The sequence below is a fragment of the Perognathus longimembris genome, chromosome 10, assembly GCF_023159225.1.
Source record: "Perognathus longimembris pacificus isolate PPM17 chromosome 10, ASM2315922v1, whole genome shotgun sequence".
Taxonomy (NCBI): Eukaryota; Metazoa; Chordata; class Mammalia; order Rodentia; family Heteromyidae; genus Perognathus; species Perognathus longimembris.
The window spans coordinates 34075105-34100534 of NC_063170.1; the positions used below are offsets into that span (position 1 = coordinate 34075105).

The following is a 25430-nucleotide window of genomic DNA, read 5'->3' on the forward strand; positions in this document are numbered from 1 at the left end:
CTGTGTTTAGTCATTTGAAGAACCTCCATATTGCTTTTCAGAGTGCTTGAACAATTTTATATCCCCACCAACAGTGTAGTAGGGTTCCCTTTGGCCACATCCCTATCAGCTTCTGTTATTTAGTTTTCTTGATAATGGCTGTTCTAACTGGAGTGTTGTAGAATCTCAGTGTTGTTTTGATTTGCATTTCTTTTATGACCAGAAATATTGGACATCTTCTCATGTGTTGAATTACATTAATTGATTTGTGTATATTAAGTCAGCTTTCCAACCCTGGAATGAATCCCATTTAATCATAGTGTATGACTTTTGTTGTTGTTGTTGTTAGTGGTTGGATTGGGTGGCCAGAATTTTATTGAAAAGTTTGTGTTGATGTTCATCAAAGAGATGGGTCCATTGTTATGTTTCTAAGATGAGTCCCTATCTGGCTTGGGGATGAGGGTTATGTTGGCTTCATAGAATGAGCTTTGTAGTGTTCTTTACCTTTCAATTGCATTGAAGGGTTTGTGGAATATTGGAGTGCATTCTACGTTGAAGGCCTTATAAAATTTGGTTGTGAGTCCATCTGGTCCTGAGCATTTCTTGGATGGGAGGTGTCTTATTTCCATTTCTATAAATTGGTTTACTTTGGGTATATGAATATTCACTAGGAATTCTTTCATTTCTTCCAGATTCTCAATTTGTTGGCATAAATGTTTGACAGTATTCTTTTATAATGGGAATCTTTCTAGTTTCTGTCATGATGTTCCCATTTTTGTCTGTAATTTTATTTATTTAGGTGTACTGTCTTTTTGCTAAGGCTCTGTCAATTTTGTTAATTATTTTCAAGAACCAATTCTTTGTTTTGATTATTTTTTTCTGTTTTTTTATGTAAGTCTCTAATTCATTTATTTCTGATTTAATTTTGATTACTTATTTTTATCTCCTGGTTTGGGGTTTGGCTTGTTCATCTTTTTCAAATAGCTTGAGGTACAACATTAAGTTGTTGATTTTAGGCTTCTCCACTGTTGATACACACTCAGAGCTACACATTTTCATCTGAGTACTGACTTTGCTGTATCCCAGAGGAGTTGGTGTTTTCTGTGTTTGTTTTCCTAAATTCCATAAAAATTTGAATTTCCATTCTTATCTCTTCAATGATCCACTAGTCATTCAACAATACGTTGTTTAGTCTCCATGAGTTAGAGAATTTTCTGTAATGGAATTTGGTGTTGAGCTCTAATTTTATTCCCTTGTGGTCTAACAGAATGCAGAGAATAATTTCAATATTTCTAAATTTGCACAGATTTGCTTTGTGGCCTAAAATATCATCTATTTTGGAAAATATTCCATGTGCTGCTGAGAGGAATGTATATTCTGATGCTGCTGAGTGAAATATTCTGTAGATGTCTCTTAAGTCTAGTTGGTCAATGTAATGATTTAGTTCTGAGCTTTCTTTGTTGAGTTATTGCTGTCTTTACCATCCAGAAGTGACAGTGAAGTGTTAAAATCACCAACAGTGTGTTGTGTCTATTTGTCATTTTAGGTTACTTAGTATTTATTTGATGAACTTGGGTGCTCTGACATTTTGTGTATAGATATTTAGAATTGTTATATCCTCCTGTAGGAGTGATCCTACAACCTGAGACCCATGAAGGATACCGGAAGTGAAGAAATGAGAAACGAGAGACATAGAGAAATAGTGGGGCACCAGGGGTTTCAGTGCTTGACTTCTGAATTCTTAGTTCCTCTAAGGATGTTTGTTTCTTTTGCTTAGTACACAGAAGGGTACCATGTGTATGTGCAAAAACAAAGCATCTATACTGCTATTACAATCAGAGGCAAAACTGAGTTTGCAAGACCAACTGGCTCCCTTATTATTTTGAGAGTGAAGGATTTAACATAGGCAAAATCCAAACATGTATTCCACTTTGTCTAGCTTTCTAGGTTTAGCACTTAGCTGTTCCAGCATTAAGAAAGGGGGCTGGGGATATAGCCTAGTGGCAAGAGTGCCTGCCTCGGATACACGAGGCCCTAGGTTCGATTCCCCAGCACCACATATACAGAAAACGGCCAGAAGCGGCGCTGTGGCTCAAGTGGCAGAGTGCTAGCCTTGAGCGGGAAGAAGCCAGGGACAGTGCTCAGGCCCTGAGTCCAAGGCCCAGGACTGGCAAAAAAAAAAAAAAAAAAAAAAAAAAAAAAAGAAAGGGGGCAGCATTACAGCCTCTTAACTGTTTCCAGAGCTGTCTGTTTTAACCTTTCTTTTACCAGTTTTCAGCATTCCAAGTGCTGTTGAGGTGGAGTTCCAACCTCTCAAAACTTTCCCACATTTTACAGCTCAGCCTCAGATTTCCCTACATCCCTTTATTATTGTGAAATGTGCTTCTTCATCTCTCTTCAGAAATTGTAATCTGAAGTCTATTTTATATATTAGGATTGCTGTAATCACCTTCTTATGGGGGCTGTTTGCTTGATATATTTTATTCCAGACTTTAACTTTCAGAATATGTTTGATTTTGTGAGCAAGCTATGTCTCTAGAAGATAGAAGACGGATGGATCTTGCTTTTTGATCCATCCAATGCATCCAGGTCATTTAATTGGAGAGTTAAATCCATTAATATTGATAGTTAGGACTGTTAGAAGTGTTTAGTAATTCCTGCCACGTTATCTGCCATTTTAGGGGCTGCATCTCATCATTTCTTACTATATCTGGTTCACTGGTAAGGATCCATTTCTCTGCCAAAATTCTTTAAGTACCTTGTGTAGTGCTGGTTTTGTGGAGATATAGTGTTTCAATTTTTTCTTGGTTTTACTTGTCCCTTATGAAGGAGAGCTTTTTTGGGTACATTATTCATGATTGGTAGTTGTTTCCTTTTGTGGACTGGTATTGATTATTCCAGACCCTCCTAGCTTTCATAGTCTTGGGTGAGATACCTGTAGTTATTCTGATTGTTTTTCTTTTGTAAGTAATTAATCTTTTCTCCATGACAGCTTAAGGATCCTTTCCTTGGTCTCTATTGATCCTGTATGGATTACAGTATGGTAGTAGAATGTTCTCTCTTTCAGACTGTTTAGGGCTTTAAAGGCTTCTGGTGTCTGAATTGATCCACCATTTTATATGTTCAGGAAGTTCTGTCTAGAATTCTGTTAAGTACATTTCATATTCCTTTAGTTGTCTTCTCTTCTCCATCCTCAAGACCTCGTCCTCAATATCAGTCTGGAAGAACTTTCTTATTTCTTAGATTTTTTCTGAACAGTTTTCTCTTCTTTATAATAACTTGTCTGTCTTCAGTTCAAAAGACTGCCTTTTACATTATCTACTCTGCTGTGGGAGTAGAGGTTCTTTGATTTGCCATTTTTCTTGTGTTTCTATGTTTGTTCTGCCCATTTGGAAACAAAAGCAAATCCAAAACCACAATCAAACAAAATTTAAAGTAAAAATCCAGTCCCTGGATAATTACAGCTCTCAGACACCACTAGCGCTGATTCTTGGGAGAGAACTTAGCTTGTTCTCTGTTCTCTTTCCCTCATCTTCCTAGCAGTGAGCCATTTCTATTTAAAGTAATTGATAGGTAACAACATAGTGCCATTGGTTAATTTACTTGCTTTCTGATGTACAGAGGGTCACAGTTATGCAAGCCAGGTGATAAGTACATTTCCTTTTGTACAATGGCACCCCTTATCTTGCTCTTTCCTGGTTTTTCCACCCCTGTCCCCACCTGATGAGTTTTCTAAGTAATTTTATTCTCTTTGTGATGACAAATATTAAATTTAAGGCCTTGGGGGTGCTGCACAATGAGTTAGTGATACATTTTAATTCCTTTGTCTTTTGTATACCAGTGATGGGTATTTTTTGTAGTTACGCTTACGCTAATATAGTCTTTTTATATCCAATTTTGAGTATAATAGACACAAATCTTTATAGTTTCTCTTCCATCACTGTTATATTTTATTGGTGTCATAAGTTGCATCCTTTGCATATTACATACTAACACATTATAGCTATTTTAATACTTTTACATTTTTGTTTTCATTTTTTAATTTTTTTAATTTTAATTTTTATTTTTATTTGCCAGTCCTGGGCCTTGGACTCAGGGCCCAAGCACTGTCCCTGGCTTCTTTTTGCTCAAGGCTAACACTCTACCACTTGAGCCACCGCACCACTTCTGGCCATTTTCTATATATGTGTGGTGCTGAGGAATCAAACCCAGGGCTTCATGTATATGAGGCAAGTGCTCTTGCCACTAGGCCATATTCCAAGCCCACATTTTTGTTTTTAGAGTGAAAAGTATGATGCCATTAATTCAGTACAAATTCAAAATGTTTCAAATTTGACTCAAATCTAAACGGATGGGCTAGAGCTAAAAGAATGCCAAAAGTGATTCTTACATTGACTAATATGTATATTAAAAAATCATATAAACAACTTTATACTATAACTGTAAATTCAGAGTGTTCCACATTTAACTATAATATTACCTTTACAGTAAAGTTTACACTCTCCTGTATTTTCATTTTGTTAGCATCTTTCATGCCAACTTGGAAACAGCACTTTAGAATTCCTTGTAAAGTAGATCTGGTGGTGAAGAACTCCAACAGCTTTTGTTTGTTTGTGAAAGTTCCATTTCTACTTTTATTGCTGAAAAATAGCCTCGTTAGTTATAGTTTTCTTGGTTGATAAGAGTTTTTCTTTGAGAACATTGTCTGACATCATGCATTTTCTCCTGGCTTTCCAGTGTTCTAAAAATCACACTAGTTTTTAGGAAATTCCCTTATATAATTAGTTACTTTTTTGTAGCTTTCAGACCTATGTCTTTTTCAGTTTGTTGAGGTGGTCTCATTCTATATGCTAACCTCAAAGTCTCAATCTTGTGTCAGCCTTGAGTGCTGAGATTATAGGTATTTATCAGGACAACTGTATTATCTGTGCCTATGACTGCTGTGTATTTTATTTTACTACATCTCAGGTGCTCCTTTCATTTTTCTTGACCCACACAAAGGATATCTTTCTCTCTCATACTTCTTTAACTGGGACTTTGCAAAAAAATATTTATAAAATTGAACACAGAATCATAACAAAAACTCTGAAATTCTGAAATGCAGGTGAAATATCTCAGCTTAATTAAGAATATCTACCCCAAAACTGTATAACTTCTGTTTTTTTTTAAACATTAAGATCACAAAAATCCAAAGAATATTTTAATACTACATTCTTAGAACTAATAACTATGTTCAATAAGATTTTGGAACCAACAGATGAACATTAATTATTTCTAACAATGTGTTTGTGGTTTCTATGGTGAAAAATACAATGCTGTTTCAATCACTCTAAAAAGTTACCAAAATGTATACAAGATCTGTATGTTGTAAACTATAAAATATTAATGAGAATACTTAAAGAAGACCTAAATGAATTGAGATATTATTGACTTCATGGTTGGAAAGACTCAACATAGATATTCCTGTGAGAATGCAACCTAGCGCTGAGTGTCATGACACAGAGCTGTAATTTCAGCTACTGGGAGGATGGAGGCAAAAAGACTGTAAATTCCAGGCCAGCCTAAGCCTCTTAGCAAGACCCTGCCTCAAAAAGAATAAAGAAAAGTGGGCTGGAGGTTCATTGGGAAAGCACTTACCTACCATGTGCAAGGCTACTTCATGACAAAATAAAAATGCCATCAAAGATTTTTTTTAATGTAAACAAACCTTATTACCAAAGGTGAAAAGCCAGAAGACCTAGAATAGCTTGAGTGTTGAGAAAATACAACATAGGAGGAATCATTCTAATAATACCAATCCTTACTACATTAGGTATTGTAACTGTTGTTTGGAAGATATAGTCACAAATTGATAGGACAGAATAGAGAACTCAGTAACATACCCATAGAGATCTTTGTAGCTGGACTATAGCTTTTGGTCATGCAGATTCTGAACTTCCTATTTTATGAATGATATTACATGGTGAATGGATGGTAAAATCTTAATCTTTGGTTTCTCAGCTCTGTGTCTTATCCTGGCTCTTTGTACTAGCTGTTCTCTCCTCAGTTGCTGGGATGGTAGGAATATGAAGGAATCTCTGTTGCAATGAATCTAAGGTCAAGACCCTGGGCCTATATAACTGAAGGGCTCTGATGGTATTTGTGGTCATTTGCAACTGGATCTGCTTTGTAAGTCTCAGTGCAGACTGTTCAGCAGCTGGGGCAAGATGCACTAGGCATGTGGGGCAGTGCTACTACAGCTTTGGGCATCGTTCTTGGCAATTTTGCCTGACTCTAATTTGCCAGCCTTTTTTTGACAGTTTTCTTCTTAAATTTGACTCTGTTGCTTCTATTGCTTCAGCAAATAACTTTAACTGATACTGTAGATATGAATTGTACAAATTCCAGAATTAAGTCATATGGAGGAAAAAACCTTTATTAATAACTGCATTTCAGAATTTTATAAAGTTAAGAAAAAAAGGAGTTGAGCATAGTAATTCATACGTGTAATCCAAGCTACTCAGAAAGTGGAGACGGGAGGATTGTAAGTTGAAAGCAAACCTATCTCAAAAATAAAATATAAAAAGGGCTGGGGGTATTCCTTGAGTCAAACAACACCATGTAGGAGGTCTCAAACATCACTACCACATACACACAGCAAAAGATGGAAAGAAGGAAGGAAGGAAGAAAGGAAGGAAGGAAGGAAACACAGACCAAACACAACAAAGAAAGGTGTCTTTGGGGAGTTATTTGCTAAGGTTGCTAATAACTTAGCATGTTTGTGATATTATGTGGCTACATATAGACCTTTTCATTGGCTTTTATTTCTTTTTAGTGGTTTTCTTTTCTTTCTTCTTCCTCTTCCTCCTCCTTCTCCCTCCCCGTCCTCCTTCTTGCTTCTTGCTTCTTCCTTCAGAACTGAAGGCAGTAGGCCATCACCTGCTCTGGCCTCTTCTTTTTGTCCAAGAGGGCTTTGTCCTTTTGTCCTCCTCTTGCTTTGCAGGCTGGGAGTCAATTCCTCTAGTAGGTCTTGGACAGGCTTGCAGGCAAGAGCTTCAGAGACAGTTTACAGCCATTGGTTACCCCCAGGCCTGAGCTCCCCTCTGCCTTGCCTCCCGCCTGTCCAGTGCTCTGCTCTGGAAGGCATAGCTATTGTTTAAAAGATACAGTCCCGCTCCTGAACTGGCTTCTTGAGTCTCCCCAGCTGGGATCAAAAAGCAACTCTGTTCAGTGTTAAGTGCAGGGCGAGTCTGCAGATCTCAAGCGCTCAGACCCTTAAGAGTCCCCTTCACTATGAATGTTAGTGTTACTAAGATGGATTGTATTTTTGCAACATGTGGATTTTTATGAAAAAATTCTCAATTTCCATTCTGAGCCTCCCTAGCCTAACTTTATTTTCCAGTTTGCCTTGTTTTTAATTCCTACTATTTGAATCTTGTACAACTTCACCCTTTAAAAAAGAAGAAAAGGTCACAGTTTTTCTCAATGTGTCATCACAATTTGAGAACATGAGAAAACTGCACAATATTTTTCTAAAAGATACAAAATTTTACATACTACTAGACTTCTAACTTTCAATACATTCTTTAATAATGTACTTGTCTTTGGAATAACAAAACAGGATTTCCTATGACAGTGAGTTCTTAAGAAATAAATCTTAGTTTAAAACTCATTTAAAGATATTTTGTAGTTGTCTGTACTTGGTTGGAAAGTGTCTTCTTATTTTTTATTTTCAGGGAATACAAGTTGGCAGATGTAGAAAATCATGAACAAGAAAATAATTCAAGTCATTGTCAAATATTCTTAATGTGTACCATATATGTGTGTACTGTATATGTATGCATATATACATACATATTTCTATGCAAGACTTTTAAAAAAATATTCACTCTGTGTGTGTACGTGTGCATTGCGTGCGTGTGTGTGCACGCATGCATGTGCGTTTGCTGGTCCTGGGACTTAAACTCAGGTTGTGGGTGCTGTCTCTGAGCTTTTTTGTTCAAGGTTAGTGCTGTACCACTTGAGGCACAGCTCCACTTCCAGCTTTATTCTGAAGTGGTTAACTGGACATAAAAGTCTCACTGCCTTTCCTGCCCAGGCTGGCTTCAAAACTGTGATCCCCTGATCTTGGCCTCCCAAGTAGCTAGGGTAACAAGTATGAGCCACCAGCACCCAGCTTGATGATGTTATTTTATATACTGCTTTCCCACTTCAAATTTTTACTTTTTCATTTTGTAAGCAGTTGTATGTAAACATTACTATAAACACATGTAAAAAAGCCAAGTGTGTAATCTAGTTGCTGATAACTTGATATCATAAGACTATTTTTTGTTGCTATACAAAATTCCCAAGGCTTGGCTCTTTTGTAGGCTCTCAGTTCTGCAGATGCAATGAATATGGTGGAAAGTATTAGTTTCTGCACTTGGGCTCCTTGGCACAGGACAGAACTTCCTTAACAAAGACCCAGAAATGCTACAAATCAAAGAAAGGATGGACAAATGGGACTGCATCAAACTGCAGAGCTTCTGCAGGGCAAAGGACATAGCTCGCAAGATAAGCAGAAAGCCCACTGATTGGGAAAAGATCTTTACCCGCCATACAACAAACAAAGGCCTCATATCTAAAATATACGCAGAACTAAAAAAATTACATTCCTCCAAAACAAAACTGCAAAGAACCAATAGCCCCCTCATCAAGTGGGCTAAAGACTTACAAAGAGACTTCTCTGATGAGGAAATGAGAATGGCCAAGAGATATATGAAAAAGTACTCTTCATCACTGGCCATAAAAGAAATGCAAATCAAAACAATATTGAGATTCCATCTCACCCCAGTAAGAATGTCCTATATCAAGAAAACTAACAATAACAAATGTTGGAGGCGATGTGGCCAAAATGGAACCCTACTTCATTGTTGGGGGGAATGTAAACTGGTTCAGCCACTCTGGCAAGCAGTATGGAGATTCCTCAGAAGGCTAAATATAGAATTCCCCTATGACCCAGCAGCCCCACTTTTGGGCATCGATCCAAAAGACCACAAACCAGAACACACTAAAGCCACCAGCACAACAATGTTCATCGCAGCACAATTTGTCATAGCTAGAATTTGGAACCAACCCAGATGCCCCTCAGTAGACAAATGGATCAGGAAAATGTGGTACATATACACAATGGAATTTTATGCCTCTATCAGAAAGAATGACATTGCCCCATTCATAAGGAAATGGAAGGACTTGGATAAAATTATACTGAGTGAAGTGAGCCAGACCCAAAGAAACATGGACTCTATGGTCTCCTTCATAGGGAATAATTAGCACAGGTTTAGGCTAGTCACAGCAGAGGATCACAATAGCCCAATAACTATACCCTATGAACACATAAGATGATGCAAACTAAAATGAACTCCAGGTTATGGAAATGATTGTTATATCACTGTTGTAACTACCTTTCAACGTGCTATGTGTAACCGTAGCTTCTATTATTGATGATCTTTTTGTATCCCCTTCCTGTGGTGTATCTGCACTATCTCTGTATCTTATCTGAGCACATTGGAAACCATGTATACTGGTATTAGAACTAGGAAAATGAAAGGGAATACCAAAATTGAGTGGCACAGGGTAAAAAAGACAAACGACTACAAAAGCAATACTTGCAAAACTGTTTAGTGTAAATGAACTGAACAACTCATGGGGGGAAAGGAAAAGGGGGATTGGGGAAGGGGAATGAGGGAGGAGTTAACAAACAGTACAAGAAATGTATCCAATGCCTAACGTATGAAACTGTACCCTCTCTATACATCAGTTTGACAATAAAAATTTAAAAAAAAAGAAAGTATTAGTTTCTGGTGACAATCCTCTAGCTACACCATAGCATGTCAGATGCCTTAACATAGTAACAGTACATTTGCCACAGAAAGGCCGCATATCAGAGGAGAGATGAGATTCTGGGGAAGGACCAACCCTGCTCTTTTTCTTTCTTTTTTTTTGCCAGTCCTGGGACTTTAACTCAGGGCCTGAGCACTGTCCCTGGCTTTTTTTTTTTTTTTTTTTTTTGCTGAAGGCCAGCACTCTACCACTTGAATCACAGCGTTACTTCTGGCTTTTTCTATGTATGTGTTGCTAAGGAATCAAACCTGGGGCTTCATGTACACTAGGCAAGCATTCTACCACTAGGCCATATTCCTTGCCCACCAGGGTTCACATTTTTAAAATAATAAACTCCATCTGTTTAGGAAATGCAAACAGAAAACTATTGAAATGTACACAAAAAAAATGAAAGCTAGAAGCGTCTTCTTTCTTAATTCTTAGATCCATTAGCTCTTGTGTGTTTTCCCCAGATATATTATCTATTTGTAGATTTTATTTACACAAGAGACTCTTCCTAATGCTGTTCTGTACATTGTTTTTCTTGATGATTTTTGTGAGAATTTCTTAAGGTAGTATGTCTCACACATCTATTAATGTGTGTCACAATCTAGATCTAGATCTAATATCATTGGCTTTTACTGCTAGATCTTAAATATGATATGCTATATCCCCAGATCTCGTCTCCCCACATTTCTCTAGCTCTCAGACTCTTCACGAATGCCAGAATATACCCTATCTTTAGCCTCCTTATACTTCCTGGCTATTTGAGGAGCTGCCAGGCAGTCTCATATGAACTTCTTTGGCTTCCATTTGCAGTACCCATAATCCCTATTAACTACTATTTCTTACTATTGCCCACATTAATACCCTGAGAGAAAGTCTACCTTCCCCTGTTCAGGGCATCTTGTCCATGAGCCTATTCATTTTTTTGAAATCTTAGTGTATTTGCACATGTACTTCTCCAAAAGTGTGTGTGTGTATAAGAACATACTGAGTAACAGTGAACACTGTCTCTCCAAGTTAGTACTCTTGGGCACAGATTCTGCCCTTATAGGGAGTAGTTACACTTCTCTCATGCTGATGCATCTCTGTCCATCTTCTTGCTCGCATATATTTGCCTGTGTTATCCTGTGACCACATACTCACTTACCTCGGGAGGAGAAAACCTTTGTTGTGACTCATGATGATGATGTCTTTTGAATTCCTATGTTATCCATACAGAGGCATTAAATTCTGCTAGTGAGAGCAAGAGGGAGAAAGCACTACTTTTTGATGGTGACTTATTTGACTTATAACCCAACTTTCTAGGATGTCTGTCTCAATGCAGAAAAGGGAAGGATGTAAAGAAATATAGAAAGAAAAAGGGGAGAGGGAAGGAAAAGTGGAAGAAAAAGTCCATCTTTGATAGCCTGATCCCCATTAACCACTGGATGAATCAATCTGTGTCTTTCTGATTTTGAAGGTCAGGTAAACATCCTCTTTTTGATGCTGCTTCTGCTACAACCACCACTGTGACTGTCAATTCTGCATTGTCACTACAACTATGCTATAATTTGTACTTCTGTTCTAGATTCATGCAAAAGGAACTAAATAATAAAAAGATTTTCTTGAATCACACATCATGAAGCATGCATTTGGAATAATTCCCTGAGGAGGCTGGTGCAGAATACAAATATTTTGAATGGACTTATCTTAGAGTTGCACTGCTTTTTTTCCTTGTCATTTTAAAACCCATTATATGAGTAAACTATTTGTATAGTGGGCCTTTTTAAACCCCTTAGATAAGAAGTACATGGTTTGAAAGCAGAGAATAAAGCATGAGTGATAATGGACGCAATGCCTGGGAGAAGGTTCTTACTGTTGCCACTAGGCAGGCGTTATAATTTTCTATTTGGTGTGTTTATTTCAGACTGCAGACACTGGATAAAAAGAGCTGGTTGGGTGCCAGCACATGACTTAGTTGCCAAATGGAGTGTTTAGAACTTGTTACATATGACTTATATCACAAGTTCTTCCCATTAACAGTCTGCTGGTGATAACCCACTTGGCTTTTTATGTGGTCACTTTCAAACAGCCACTTGACAACTTTTAGGATATCGCTGATTTGTACTGAATAAAAGTGAGTGGATGACTACATTGGCTCTGCCATATACTGATATGCTATTTGGTACAGCACAGTCAATGCCTGCACAATGAATGAATTAATCCTGTGGAAACGCTTCTATGGATCAATGTACAAAGGCCAGGTATATGAACTTAAGACCTGAGACTACTAAAATAGATAGAAATTATAGTGCTAGCTGAGTGAGGTGCTGATAGCTCATGCCTGTAATCCTAGCTATTCAGGAGGCTGCCATTCAAGGATTATGGTTCAAAGCCAGCCCAGGAAGGAATAAGATTTTTATTCTCAATTAGCCAACAAAAACCAGACGTGTAACTGTGGCTCAAATGGCAAAGCATCAATCTTGAGCATAAAAGAAAAACTAAGAGACATTGCTCTGGCCCTGAGTTCAAGCCCCAGTATTATCACACACATACACACACACACACACACACACATACACACACACACACACACACACTCTCTCTCTCTCTCTCTCTCTCTCAAAGAAAAAGACATGATAATACTTATGGCTTGCATTTGTATGTTGGTGATAGTATGCTCAAATGTATTGCATTTGTATATAAAGTAGTATTAATGGAAGAATAAAGGTAGCATCAACTGTCTTTGAGTCTAAATAAAAATGTAATCTTATAATACTGAAAATATCTGTAATCTCATCTTAAAAAAATACAGGAAATTTGACCCTAGATATGTAATACAACGTACAATGAATATGGTGTTCTTTGTTTTTAGATTGAAAACTTGCAAGAACAACTTAGGGATAAAGACAAGCAACTGACCAATCTGAAAGACAGAGTGAAGTCCTTGCAGACTGATTCTACCAACACGGACACTGCACTGGCCACACTAGAGGAGGCCCTGTCAGAGAAGGTGAGTTCCAACTCCAAAGCAGAGAATTGAGATTGAGGAAAGAGCATTGGGAGGAGCTGATCCAAACACATTTCATTGTTCTGCATCTCCCATTCCTGTACTTCCTCTAGTCCTGGCTGGTCCTACACCAGCCTCTTACTACATCCACATACTAGAGCATCTTTTTGAAGTGCATTCCTGGCCCTGCTGAAAGACTGTCACCATCTTATAATCGAGCTTAGGATGATATAGATGGAAATATTCTAACTTAGTTCTATAAAGTCCATCCATACTCTTCTGGTTCTTTTGTGGCCAGCAATTCTTAACCCACTTGCTTCCTCTGTTACGTTCCTTCCAACACTTCCAATATTTCACCCATTTTTCTTCCCTGGTTCTCTGTGATCTAGCTATGTAGCTTTCTCCATTTTCAAGGGTACTGTGCTCTCTCCTTCCTCAGATACTTTGAACTTGCAGTTATCCAAACTTGAATATGCCTTCCTGTCTGCATATTTAATACCTCCTTTAGAAATAGCTTGCACAGGAATCAAGTCTATGGCCTTGGCAGACAGATTGTCCAAGTTCAGATTCCAGGACTAGGATTTACTATTTTTTGGAAAGCTCCCAGCTTATTTGTGTATTCATCTATATAAAGGGATAATAGTGGAGTATGTTGAGGAGAAAATACATAAAGATACAAAATATATTTAAAGCTGGGCACAATAATCACACTTGCAGTCCTAGCTTTTGAAACTATCACAAGCATTAATGTTTACCAGACTCCATGGTTAATTAATTAGCACAAAGCTGGGCTGTCACTGTGGTTTAAATGGGAGTTCTAACCATGAGCAAGCAGCCAAGCAAATCTCAGGCCCTGAGTTCAAGCATTACTACTGCACAAAAACAAATGAACAAACAAAGAAGAAGATATAAAATAGTAAGTTTACCAGAGATGGAATTATAGCTCAAGTAGTAGAATGCCTGCCTAGCAAACACCAGGCTCTGAATCCTGAGTTCAGTGCCTAGTACTACAAAACTAAACAAAACAACAAAAAACTACAGTAGATATGAGTTATTGTTATCAATCATTTCTTTATTGATACATCCTAGATATTCTTTTTATGTGTTCCTTAGCATCATGAGATATTCAACAACTCTTTATAATCACAATTGCTTATGTATTTGTTTTTGTATGATTAATTTAACTTCTCTGCTAGACCAATCCAATCCCTGTGTGTTTTAGCTTGTCACCTCCCACTCAAGGATAGCACAACTGCAACTAAGCCTTTATGGGAGCTGCTGGTGATTGGTAGATATTTTGGATATTGGTTCAGTGATTACCCCCTCCCCCTCCTCTTCAGCTATAGTGGTCACTGGAGTATAGAAAAGAAGATAATGGACAAAAATCCAGCTGTCATAGAGTTTATAGTCTAACAGGGATGAGAGAGGAGAAGACAATAAGAAACTGCATATGTAGAATTTCAGAGAATACTCATTTAAGAGGCTCCAGGGACTTTTGAGGGGGTGGTAGCCAGGTGGAGACCAGGAGAATGACATGCAAGGAGAGAGCAAAGGAATTAGAGCATTAACCATGAGCCCCTCTTCAGGGTTAATGTCCTATGATAAAGGCAGAGCACATGGAAGAGCCTGACAGAAGAAGCAGCATATGCCCAGGGCCTTGTGAGAAATGATTCTCAAAAAAATTGGCTTTTCCTCTTTGGGGGATTGGAAGGTATTCTGAGGCCTTCCCTCTAACTTTCATTTAGAAAGATTGCCTTGAATAACAGAAAGGAACATCATTTTGATGTTTACTGATACTTAAAATGGTTTATAATCTTATTTTATTCTGACTGAATTAGTTAATTCATTACATGGGCACCTATTGTTGATATTATACCTGCCAGTTAATTTTCATAAGTTGTACCCTCACCCCCAACATCCTCTAATTGTCTAAAACCTGCACCAAAGAATTCCAAGTGAAACTTACTTTGAAGTTAGACATGAAATGTATTTTTGCAATTCTGTGTTATTAATATTATATTCAAATTCTGAAATCAAAGAAATCAGCAAATTTAAAAATGTATACAGAGACCTTGTTAGGTTCTTTGCCTGTTGTTGTTTTTTTTGCACTTTGTGCATTTGTTTACAAATGCAGCAGTTCTCATATAATAGTATATTTATTTACTCTTGTATTGTAGGCCCAACCTTGCCACCAAGTGGATGACCTTGCTAAGTAGTTCTCACTTTCAAAGCCTCACATTTTGACTTGGTTGAATGAGAGAATTGGATTAGATTCCCCAAAGTCACTTTGTTATACAGTTACTCTGCTGTTACTTCAGAATTACCAGGAAGTCCCTGTTGAAAATCTAAATTGTAGGTCACATCTGTATCTGTATCTGTTGACTCAGATCTTGAGAAGGGATTGGGATGAGCACTTTTGGCAACTTCTCACATCTTTGTGATCTATGAATAAAGTACTGAAGTTGTGAAAAGGGTCAGGGGTCATGACAACATAGCTCACTAGTCCACTCAGTCCTGCTGAAAAACAATATGATTATGAATTTAGGATTGAATTAGAAGGTTTCATGTGAAAATCTTATACAAATGAATAAGATGATTTTACAGGGAAAGACATTTTTCAGCTTTTTTTTTTTTTTTCTTTTTGGTAATACTGGAGATTGAACTCAAGGTGTCATGCTTGCTAGGGAAGCGCTCTTGAGCCATACTTTCAGATAATTTTTGCTTCAGATATTGTTTTACATAGGTTCTTTTGCGTTTTGCTCTGGTTAGCCTTGAACCATGATCCTCTTACTTATACTTGCCGCACAGCTGTGTTACCAGGTATGAACCACCAAGCTCAGTCTTTTAGTTGAGAGGGAGTCTCACTAACTTTTGCCATCCTCACTTTGAACTACTATCCTCTCAATCTCTGCCTCCTGAGTACCGAGCTACTCCAGCTCAATACTTTCAAGAACTGATTTTCCGAGTTCTTTGTAGTGTTTTGGTATGTAAAACTGGAATAGGGACAAGTTGACTTGAACACTTAGAGTTTTGCATTCCTTTTGAGTTGGTGTGTGTGTGTGTGTGTGTGTGTGTGTGTGTGTGTGTGTGCACGCGTGACATCAATCTGCCCATTCCTACCACTTGATTTCCAATTTAAAATTCACAGAAGCAAACCTCTGCCATATAATTTCCTATGTTATAGATTCTTGGTAGGATTTTATCTTTTTCCCTCTAGTACTATTAAGATTTTATGTATCCTAGTTTAGTCCCATAGCAATCTATCAAAATGAAACTGCTCCTTTTGCTGTAAGTATTTTCTTTGAGGCCAAGGTTGCATAGAGAGTGGGGCACAGTCTGGGGGAGCCAGTTGGCCTAGAATTGTCTTCACTGCCTGTCTTCATTGTCTTCATTACCTGGAGCACATGTCCAGCCTGAGATGTGCCAAGGTCTCTCGGCATCACATCCTCCAAATTCATCTTGTTGTGACTTGACCTCCAAGTTTTATTCTCTTCTGCAAGTACCTTGACAGTGAATTATTCAGTTTTTTGATCTGTAGTCTCAGGGATATGGCATCTGAACTGGACAAGAATGAGGACTTGAGGACTTAGATGAATAGAAGGACCAGGCTGGGAACAAAAATGAGGGAAGTGGTTTTGGTGAGATGCAGTAGGAATTGCTGATGACTGCACAAGTTGAAAAGTGCATGATTTGTTTCAACGTGTTTGAAAAATGGTGATGCTGAAAACAAAAATAGCTCTGTGGGCCGGTCTCTGAGCAGTTCAGTTCCAGACCTATTGGCATCTGTGCTTTCACTTTTCACTACAGTGAAGAATACCAGCAAATACAAAGCACTTTAGAGAGGTTTCTAAAATGGTGCTCAAATTGGAATGCTAGTGTATATAAAAAGCACAGATGAAACCGCTGTATAGGAACTGACAAGGTTCTCTATCATAGAACAGGCAGTTCTATAGTACATGATTTGAAGATGTTAAGATTGGTTCTGGTAGACGTCACCCATTTGTAACATCCAGATAATCTTCTTTATTCCCTGGATCCTTTTTATCAGAGGTTCTGATTCCATTCCTTTGCTGTGAACCTCAGGCACCTTTGATATTTGACTATGCCAGAGATTCTGCTGCAGTGTAAGATCATACTGTGACAAGATAAATTCTAAATTCATGGCATTTTGTCCCATTTTAAACGTTATAAATGTGTTTAACAATGTGAAACGGCTTGCTCAGAAATGACAATTTTGGATATGTACAGCATTGCTCTGTATTCTTAGGCCTGGATGAGTTGAATTAATCATTTGTGGCACATGCTAACTTCTCAAGTAAGCACTTGAAGAAGTCTCCACCACTATTTTAAATTAGCCGTGGTTGAGCCTTGGTTGCTTTCCTTGGACTATCTATCGATGGGGTAGAACATAAGACAAAGACAATAGGAAGACAACTTCAACCCTTGTACCTGTAACTATTACATCTAAATGTCTTTGCCCCTCACAAATTCTATTTTGTTTCACATTGAATTGAACATGTTGTCCAGAATAAAACATAGCATGGAAAATGAAATGATTAGTAAAATTTTGTGAGTTCATAAATCATTGTCTGCTGTCCTTTTACATCGAAACACAGTGGTTCCCATCTTGTTGAATGCAAAGCCTAAAATAAGCACACCCAAGAAGTAAAAGAGTAGAGAAAGTTTTATTACCTGCAGCAGGTAAGAAAAGCAATAGAGTTATTTGCAGAGCAGCGCCATATTCCAGCAAAGGAAGTGTGGAGATTTCATTGGGGAGCTAGTACATGCTTATATAGAACAGCACTTGGGCTAGGTACATCACTGAGCATCTTCAGTGGAAGGGTTATAGTTCAAAAAGTAAAAGTGTGTCTTCACATTTTGGGGCATTTTTATACCCCTCAAATTCTTGGAGCACATGTTGAAAAAGTGACAACTGCAGACAGGACTACTTCAGGCCGGGCCTAATGCGCACGATGAAGTTGTTCAGGAGTGCTCCTGGCATGCTCAGCTTTCCTCATTTTTTTTTTCAAATTTTTATTATCAAACTGATGTACAGAGAGGTTACAGTTTCATACGTTAGGCATTGGATACATTACTTGTACTGTTTGTTACCTCGTCCCTCGCACCCCCCCATCCTCCTCCCCCTTTCCCTTTCCCCCCATGAGGTGTTCAGTTCACTTACACCAAACAGTTTGCAAGTATTGCTTTTGTAGTTGTTTGTCTTTTTTTACCCTGTGTCTCTCAATTTTGGTATTCCCTTTCAATTTCCTAGTTCCAATACCAGTATACATGGTTTCTAATATACTCAGATAAGATTACAGAGATAGTGTAGGTACAACCACGGGAAGGTGATACAAGAACATCGTCCAATAGTAGTAGCTACAGATACACATGGGACGTTGAAAGTAGTTACAACTGTGATATAACAATCGTTTCCATAACATGGAGTTCATTTCACTTAGCATCATCTTATGTGATCATAAGGGTATATCAGCTTTCCTCTTGAAGTTCTAGATGAAAAAAGGGAAGAGAAGCTCTACATGGAAGGACATGCTAGCAATCCCATCCTAGCAGTCAGAAAACTGAAATAGGAGGCTTCTAAGGTGAAGCAGGCCAACCTGGCCAATATAGTGAAAAAACAGCCACTGAGAAAACAAATAAAGCCCTCAAAATAACAGCAAAACACCAAAAACAAGCAAACAGCCCCCTCCCCCAAGTCAGACCTTAGAATCCTACCTACTCAGAGGACTGAGATTGGGAGTATCGTGATTCAAGACCAGCATAGATATGAATGAGATTTCTCTTCCCAACCAGTAGCTGGGTATGGTGGTCCACACCTGTCACACACCTGTCATGGGCACCATAAAGTAGTTGGATCGTGGTCCTGGTGGACGCTTGGGTCACAAAAGGAAAATATCTCAATAATCAGCACAACAAAGGGCTTAGAGGTGCAGCCCAGTGCCTACCCTTGATTCAAACCTGAATAATGCCCCCCGTCATCTCCCCACCCCCCAAGAATACCCAAAATGAAATAAACAAACCCTGGAACACAGAAGAGAGAAAGAGAGTTTGAAGGCATAATAACATAGGAGTTTGCCCTAAGTGGTGCTTAGGTCACTTCGTTGGCTAATGTTTTATGAGATAGATAAATATATCAAGGCTTTACTGTTACCCTGGGATTAAGCATCCTATGAAATGTTCTTCCTCTTAATTTCTATGAACTCGTTTGATTATTAAGAGCATATAAAACATGATATTTCTTAATGGGCTAAAATTGTCTATGGGAGCCAGGTAATGTAGTTCAGTCAAGGACTTCTAACTAACTTAATATGAAAGAAGCCTTAGGTTCTAGCTCCAGCATGGCTTAAAAGTAAGACTCAATATGACTTAGCTCTAGGATTGACATACAGAAGCTCAAAAGAACCAGTACCTAGTGTTTATAAAGCTGGTCTTTCTTGGCTTTGCAGTAGGCACCTTGCAGATAAGCAATCAAGAAAGCCAGATAGTAGAGCCAGAGGCAACTGTAATGCAGTTCCTACCCAGTGATAACACACAAATGAATTAGACCTATGCAGAGCCAGATGAATGCAAATAAGGCTAAAATAAGAACACATTGTTGAAATTTTTGCAAATTAGTTTTTAATCAAGTAGACAATGGCATATTAGGGACTTTCAAAACATGTTTTTGACATCTGGTCCTACATGGCTGACAGTTAAATTAGGTTTGTGATTGACAAATACTTTGTATACTGAATCATCAGTGACTTTAAAAAGCATTAAAGGGTGATCTGGTGATCTGATCAGATAGGTTTCTGGTGCTGGTTGCTTATGCCTGTAATCCTACCTGCTAAGAAGGCTGAGATCATGGTTTGAAGCCATCTTGGCCAGGCAAGTCTGGGAGACTTTTATCTCCAATTATGCACCAGAAAACAAGAAGTAGCACTCTTGCTCAAGTGATAGAGCACTAGACTAGCAAAAAGAACTCAGGGGTAGAACCCAGGCTCCAAGTTCAAGTGCCATAACCAACCATAAACCAAAAAGTGCATTATAGTACTTGTTAAATTTTTTTTGGCAGGGGTGGTGGTGAAAGAGTCACTAATGCCCAGTAAATAAAGCTTGCAGTAAATAGGCCTACTTGCCTAATGATGACACCTTCTGGATGTTAACATATGTGCTTAATTTTATGGTTCTGCTTTGAAGCCACAATTTAAGTCTACTTTTTCTATCAGCCTGTTTACATTCTTGTTTTATGCCAGATAATTTGTCAGGCTACGGGTTAAAAAGAATCATAGAAAGGTGGGAATGTGGCTTAGTGGTAGAGTGCTTGCCTAGCATGCATGAAGCCCTGGGTTCAATTCCTCAGTACCACATACACAGAAAAAGCCAGAAGTGGTGCTATAGCTCAAGTGGTAGAGTGCTAACCTTGAGCAAAAAGAAGTCATGGACAGTGCTCAGGCCCTGAGTCCAGTCCTCACGACTGGCAAAAAAAATTAAAAGAGAATCATAGAATTCAAGACTGCTTTCTGGATGGCAGTCCTTGAGGAAATGTCCACTGAAATCAGTTGAAGGGAGCTTAATGAGGAAAATATCAGGTGATTTGGTCAGATAGATTTCTGAAAAGTTTACAAACAGTGAAGTGACATGATCATTTTGGGGCTTTAGAAATATCACTCCAACATCTTTGTGGTGCAAGAGACAGAATAGAGATGGCCTGGTCACCAGATGACCGTTGTACTATAAGCAGAAAGTAGCAGAAGGGACTTAGTTGCTGCAATGGTTAAAGCCTCAAGAGTCCTCCTATGTACTATGATTATCCTAGCCTATACTCTTTTTTTTATTTATTTTTTATTTTTTGGCCAATCCTGGGCTTGGACTCAGGGCCTGAGCACTGTCCCTGGCTTCTCTTTGCTCAAGGCTAGCACTCTGCCACTTGAGCCACAGTGCCACTTCTGGCCATTTTCTATATATGTGGTGCTGGGGAATCGAACCCAGGGCTTCATGTATGGGAGGCAAGCACTCTTGCCACTAGGCCATATTCCCAGCCCCTAGCCTATACTCTTAATTGTCACAAACAAGGTAAAATAGGACTGCACCTGGAATCAAGGAGGAACATATACACTCAATTAATAGACCCCTTTCTTCCATATCCATTCTTTGTTAACAATAATCTACTTCCTTTAGAGTGATTTTAAATAGTTGAAAAAATAGGAATGGTATCCTTTTTTTCCTCTTTGATAGCATTGGATACATAAATTATTATCATTGGAGTAGTATAATTGCTTCCTCAGGGGATCTTAAGTCATAAGCAAAGTATTCAAAATAACTGCCTTCTGGATTAAACACTGTTTTGCAGTTGTCTTATATATCTGGCATTGTCTTGAAATGTGTCCTTATAAGAATATAGAAGTTAATATTAGCATCCTTAAGAAAGTTATTGTAACAATTCTTTTAGTCTTTCTCCATTTTTGTCTGCTGCTGAAGTTTGAACACAGAACCTTAAGTGTGCTAATTACACACTTGAGTACTGAGCTGCATATCTCCTGCCCATGTACCAACACTTTTTAATGTGAACGTGCAACAGGAAGCACACGTAAGTGTTGGATCATTTGAAATCAGTTTTAGAAAATTAACTTAAGTTCACCAATATGGGATTTTTCCCTTCCCCCAAAGCTCTTATTTAGATTTCAGACAGAATCCATGGTTTTAGAAAACATGTCTACTGGCGTGGTGTTTCTGTTAATGTCAAAGACAGATAAACCCACATTTCTCCTTGAGTTGTTCCTGGCTTATGTTTGTGACAGTGTGGTTGAGTGCCAGAGGCCATGAATGACCAGTTGGGCCTTCTGGGTCACCTTGTGTTGAAATTGGAGTTTTAGACCCTAGACACCTCAGGTCTAGCTACTTGTACCTATTCCAGGTGTGCAGAAAGAAGAGTTATTAACATGAACAGATACATGATGACAGTTCATCTTCAGTCATCTTTGAGTGCAGACATGAGCTATATTTTTAAGTAGGCTAAAAACTGAAAGTAGGGACAGAGATGTATGTATGCATAATTATTAATCATTTCTGGTCATGGGTGTGTCTCAGTGCCCAGAGGTAGTAGTAGGTAGTCTGATAGTACATTGTCTCAGAATTGATCACGTGGGAGCCTTATGGGTTTTCATCTCAGGGACTGTTCTTTGAGGTTCCAGAGAGGTTATGTTATGAAGGGAACAGTTAGGTCCCCATGAGATGATCACTCCTGCTTCAGGTGCCTCATCGTCATAATAGGTAATAGTTCTCATGGGTGGAGGATGTCTTTTCTATCCTAAGGCTCTGCTGTTCAGTGTCATAAAGATTTTATTAACTCTTCTTTCCTGGGTTCTGAGGTGCCTGTGAAATAAATGTCTTAGAACGAAGGACATAGATACAAAATAGTAGCTAGGATGACAAGCTTTTCTTCTGCTTTTTGTTAATTCCTGGACCCAAGTAAGGAGTCAGTGCTTTACAGACATTGCGGCTCTTATGCACCTGCTACAGAATCAGTCAGCTGGCCTCTCCGAGCCCTCGGTGGGCTTACCTCTACATTGTCACCAGTTGTGACTGTGCAGTGGAGATTGTGATAAAGACTAATTAAGAACACTATGCAAACTAGCACAGAATAAACCCTCGATGCAGGAATGCTTTGAATTTTTCTCAAGCCAAACTAGGGTTTTAGAATATCTATTGATTGTCAAGAAGCTATTGAAAAAAATACAGAAGGGAATATTTCCAGACACATTGAAAAACAACACCAAAAAAAAACAACACATACACATACATAAACAGTAGATTTACTCTGTATTTTGCCTCAAGTTCTTATGTGTCTTGCCCTATGTCCTGGAGACCTGGGTCTTCTTGCCCCTTCAGAAACCAAGGAAGGCTCTTTGATGCCAAGTAAGGAGACAAAATAAAGAGGGCTGAGCCAAAACTCAGTTCTACATTTTTCTCCTTGTACATGTAAAGCTTCAACAAGTGTGAAGTCTTTTTTTAAAAATTTTTAATTTAATTTATTTATTAATTGAACACATTTTTTTGACAAGGTGTTGTGCAAAAAGGGTACAGTTACATAGTGGGGCAGTGTCTACATTTCTTGTGATATCTTACGCCCTGTTTTTCTTTCCCTTCTCTAGGTCAGGTAGACATATATACAATGTACAATGTATCAAGAACATATACAGTAGCCACGTGGCCAAGTCCAAGAAAATTTGCCTAGGGCTTTAAATGTAATTTCGACATTAGACAATATGTCAACAATAGTCTTATATGAACGTACATACATAGCTTTTGAGCTATTGTATTCAACTGAGAGGTCAATTTTTGACCTTTATATGTTGAGTAGTTGTTTGGTTTTAGTTACATACTGTTGGGTCGCTGCCCCAATCCTGTAGGAAATACCATTTGACAAGAAGTTTTTGGTTTCACAGAACTGGTCTCTACCGTCTCTCCATCTCCCTTTCTTTTTTTTTTTTTTTTTTTTTTTGCCAGTCCTGGGCCTTGGACTCCCTTTCTCTCCATCTCCCTTTTTTTTTTTTTTTGGCAGTCCTGGGCCTTGGACTCAGGGCCTGAGCACTGTCCCTGGCTTCTTCCCGCTCAAGGCTAGCACTCTGCCACTTGCTCCACAGCGCCGCTTCTGGCCGTTTTCTGTATATGTGGTGCTGGGGAATCGAACCTAGGGCCTCCTGTATCCGAGGCTGGCACTCTTGCCGCTAGGCTATATCCCCAGCCCAATCCATCTCCCTTTCTTAACAGTCATATATTAGAGAGATCATGCCCCTTTGTTTTCTGTGTTCTAGGCTTGTCTCACTGAACATTATTTGTTCAAGTTCTGACCATTTCGCTGCGAATAACAATATTTCACCATTCCTAATCGCTATGTAGTATTCCATTGTGTATAGGTACCATATTTTTTGGGTCCATTCATCTGTGGAGGGGCATCTGGGTTGCTTCCATATTTTGGTTATTGTGAATTGTGCCGCGATAAACATGGAAGTACAGATGTCTTTTTGATATCTTGGGACTTGCTGTTTAGGATAGATGCCTAGGAGTGGTATGGCTGGGTCATAGGGTAGGTCTATATTGAGCTTTTTCATAAACCTCCATACTGTTCTCCAAAGTGGTTGCACTAATTTGCACTCCCACCAACAATGGAGAAGGGTTGCTCTTTCTCTGCACCCACTCCAGCATTTGTTGTTGCCTGAGTTCAGAGTATAGGCCATTCTAACTGGGGTGAGGTGGTATCTCAGGGTTGTTTTTATTTGTAATTCCTTTACTACCAGGGATGTTGAACATTTCCTCATATGTTTCTTTGCCATTTTTATTTCTTCTCTTGTGAAGTCTCTCTTTAGCACCTTTGCCCATTTCCTAATTGGCTTATTGGGCTAGGAGGGGCTTAGTTTTTTGAATTCTCTGTAGATGACAGATATTAGGCCTTTGTCTGTTGCTGTGCTGGTAAAGATCCTTTCCCATATGGTTGGCTGTCTTTCTGTTTTGGTGGCTATGTCCATAGCTGTGCAGAAACTTTTTAATTTGTAGTAGTCCCATTTGTCGAGTCTCTCCCCTATTTGTTGTGCCCCTGGGACTATAGTCAGGAAGTTTCTTCCTGTGCCTATAAGATCTAGCGTCTTTCCTACTCTGTCCTTCAGTAGTTTCAAGGATTCAGGTCTGATATTGAGGTCCTTGATCCATTTTGAATTATCTTGGTGCATGGTGATAGGCTTGGGTCTACTTTGAGTTTTCTGCAAATGGCTGCCCAGTTCTCCGAGCACCAGTAATTGAAGAGGCTATGTTTATTCCATTGTATGTCTTTAGCTCCTTTGTCAAATATCAGCTGACTATAAGAGAGCGGTTTTATTTCTGGATCTTCGATTCTAATCCATTGGTCTTCCGGTCTGTTTTTATACCACTACCAGGCTGTTTTTGTTATGATGGCCCTATAGTAGAGCTTGAAGTCTGGTATTGTGATACCTCCTGCACTGCTTTTTTTTGCCTAGAATTGCTTTGGCTATTCTAGGTCTTTTGCTGTTCCATATGAATTTCTGGACTGCTTTCTCTATTTCACTGAAGAATGTGACTGGGATTTTGATAGGGATTGCATTGAATTTGTATGACAATTTGGGCAATATGGCCCTTTTCACTATATTGATTCTGCCTACCCAGGAGCATGGGAGGTCTTTCCATCTCCTTGTGTCTTCTCTGATTTCCCTTATTAGATTTTTATAGTTCTCATTAAATAGGTCTGTCACGTCCTTGGTTAAGTTGATCCCTAGGTACTTTATTCTCTTTTTGACTACTGTAAATGGAATTTTTTCCATAATTTCATTTTCTGTTTGTACATTGCTGGTGTACAAAAAAGCTGCTGACTTTTGTGGATTGATTTTGTATCCTGCTACTTTACCAAAATGGTTTATTAGGTGTAGGAGTTTGGGGACTGAGGTTTTTGGGTCCTTCAGATATAAGATCATGTCGTCTGCGAATAGGGATAATTTGATTTCTTCCTTGCTGATGTGGATCCATTTGATGTCCTCCTCTTGCCTTATTGCTATGGCTAGGGATTTCAGCACTATGTTGAAAAGAAGTGGGGAGAGTGGGCATC

General features: G+C 38.6%; 1 protein-coding gene across 8 annotated transcripts in view; it reads left to right on the top strand.

The window, feature by feature from the left end:
* Erc2 (ELKS/RAB6-interacting/CAST family member 2) overlaps positions 1 to 25430 on the top strand; it is a 973754-nt gene that overhangs the window by 434781 nt on the left and 513543 nt on the right. For all 8 annotated transcript variants that reach the window (XR_007212331.1, XM_048355798.1, XM_048355799.1 and 5 more), the window contains exon 8: positions 12680 to 12817. Coding sequence is in view for 7 of the 8 variants with exons in the window: in XM_048355798.1 (XP_048211755.1) it covers positions 12680 to 12817 (138 nt within the window). In the remaining variant the exon portion in view is untranslated. The remainder of the gene's footprint in view (positions 1 to 12679; positions 12818 to 25430) is intronic.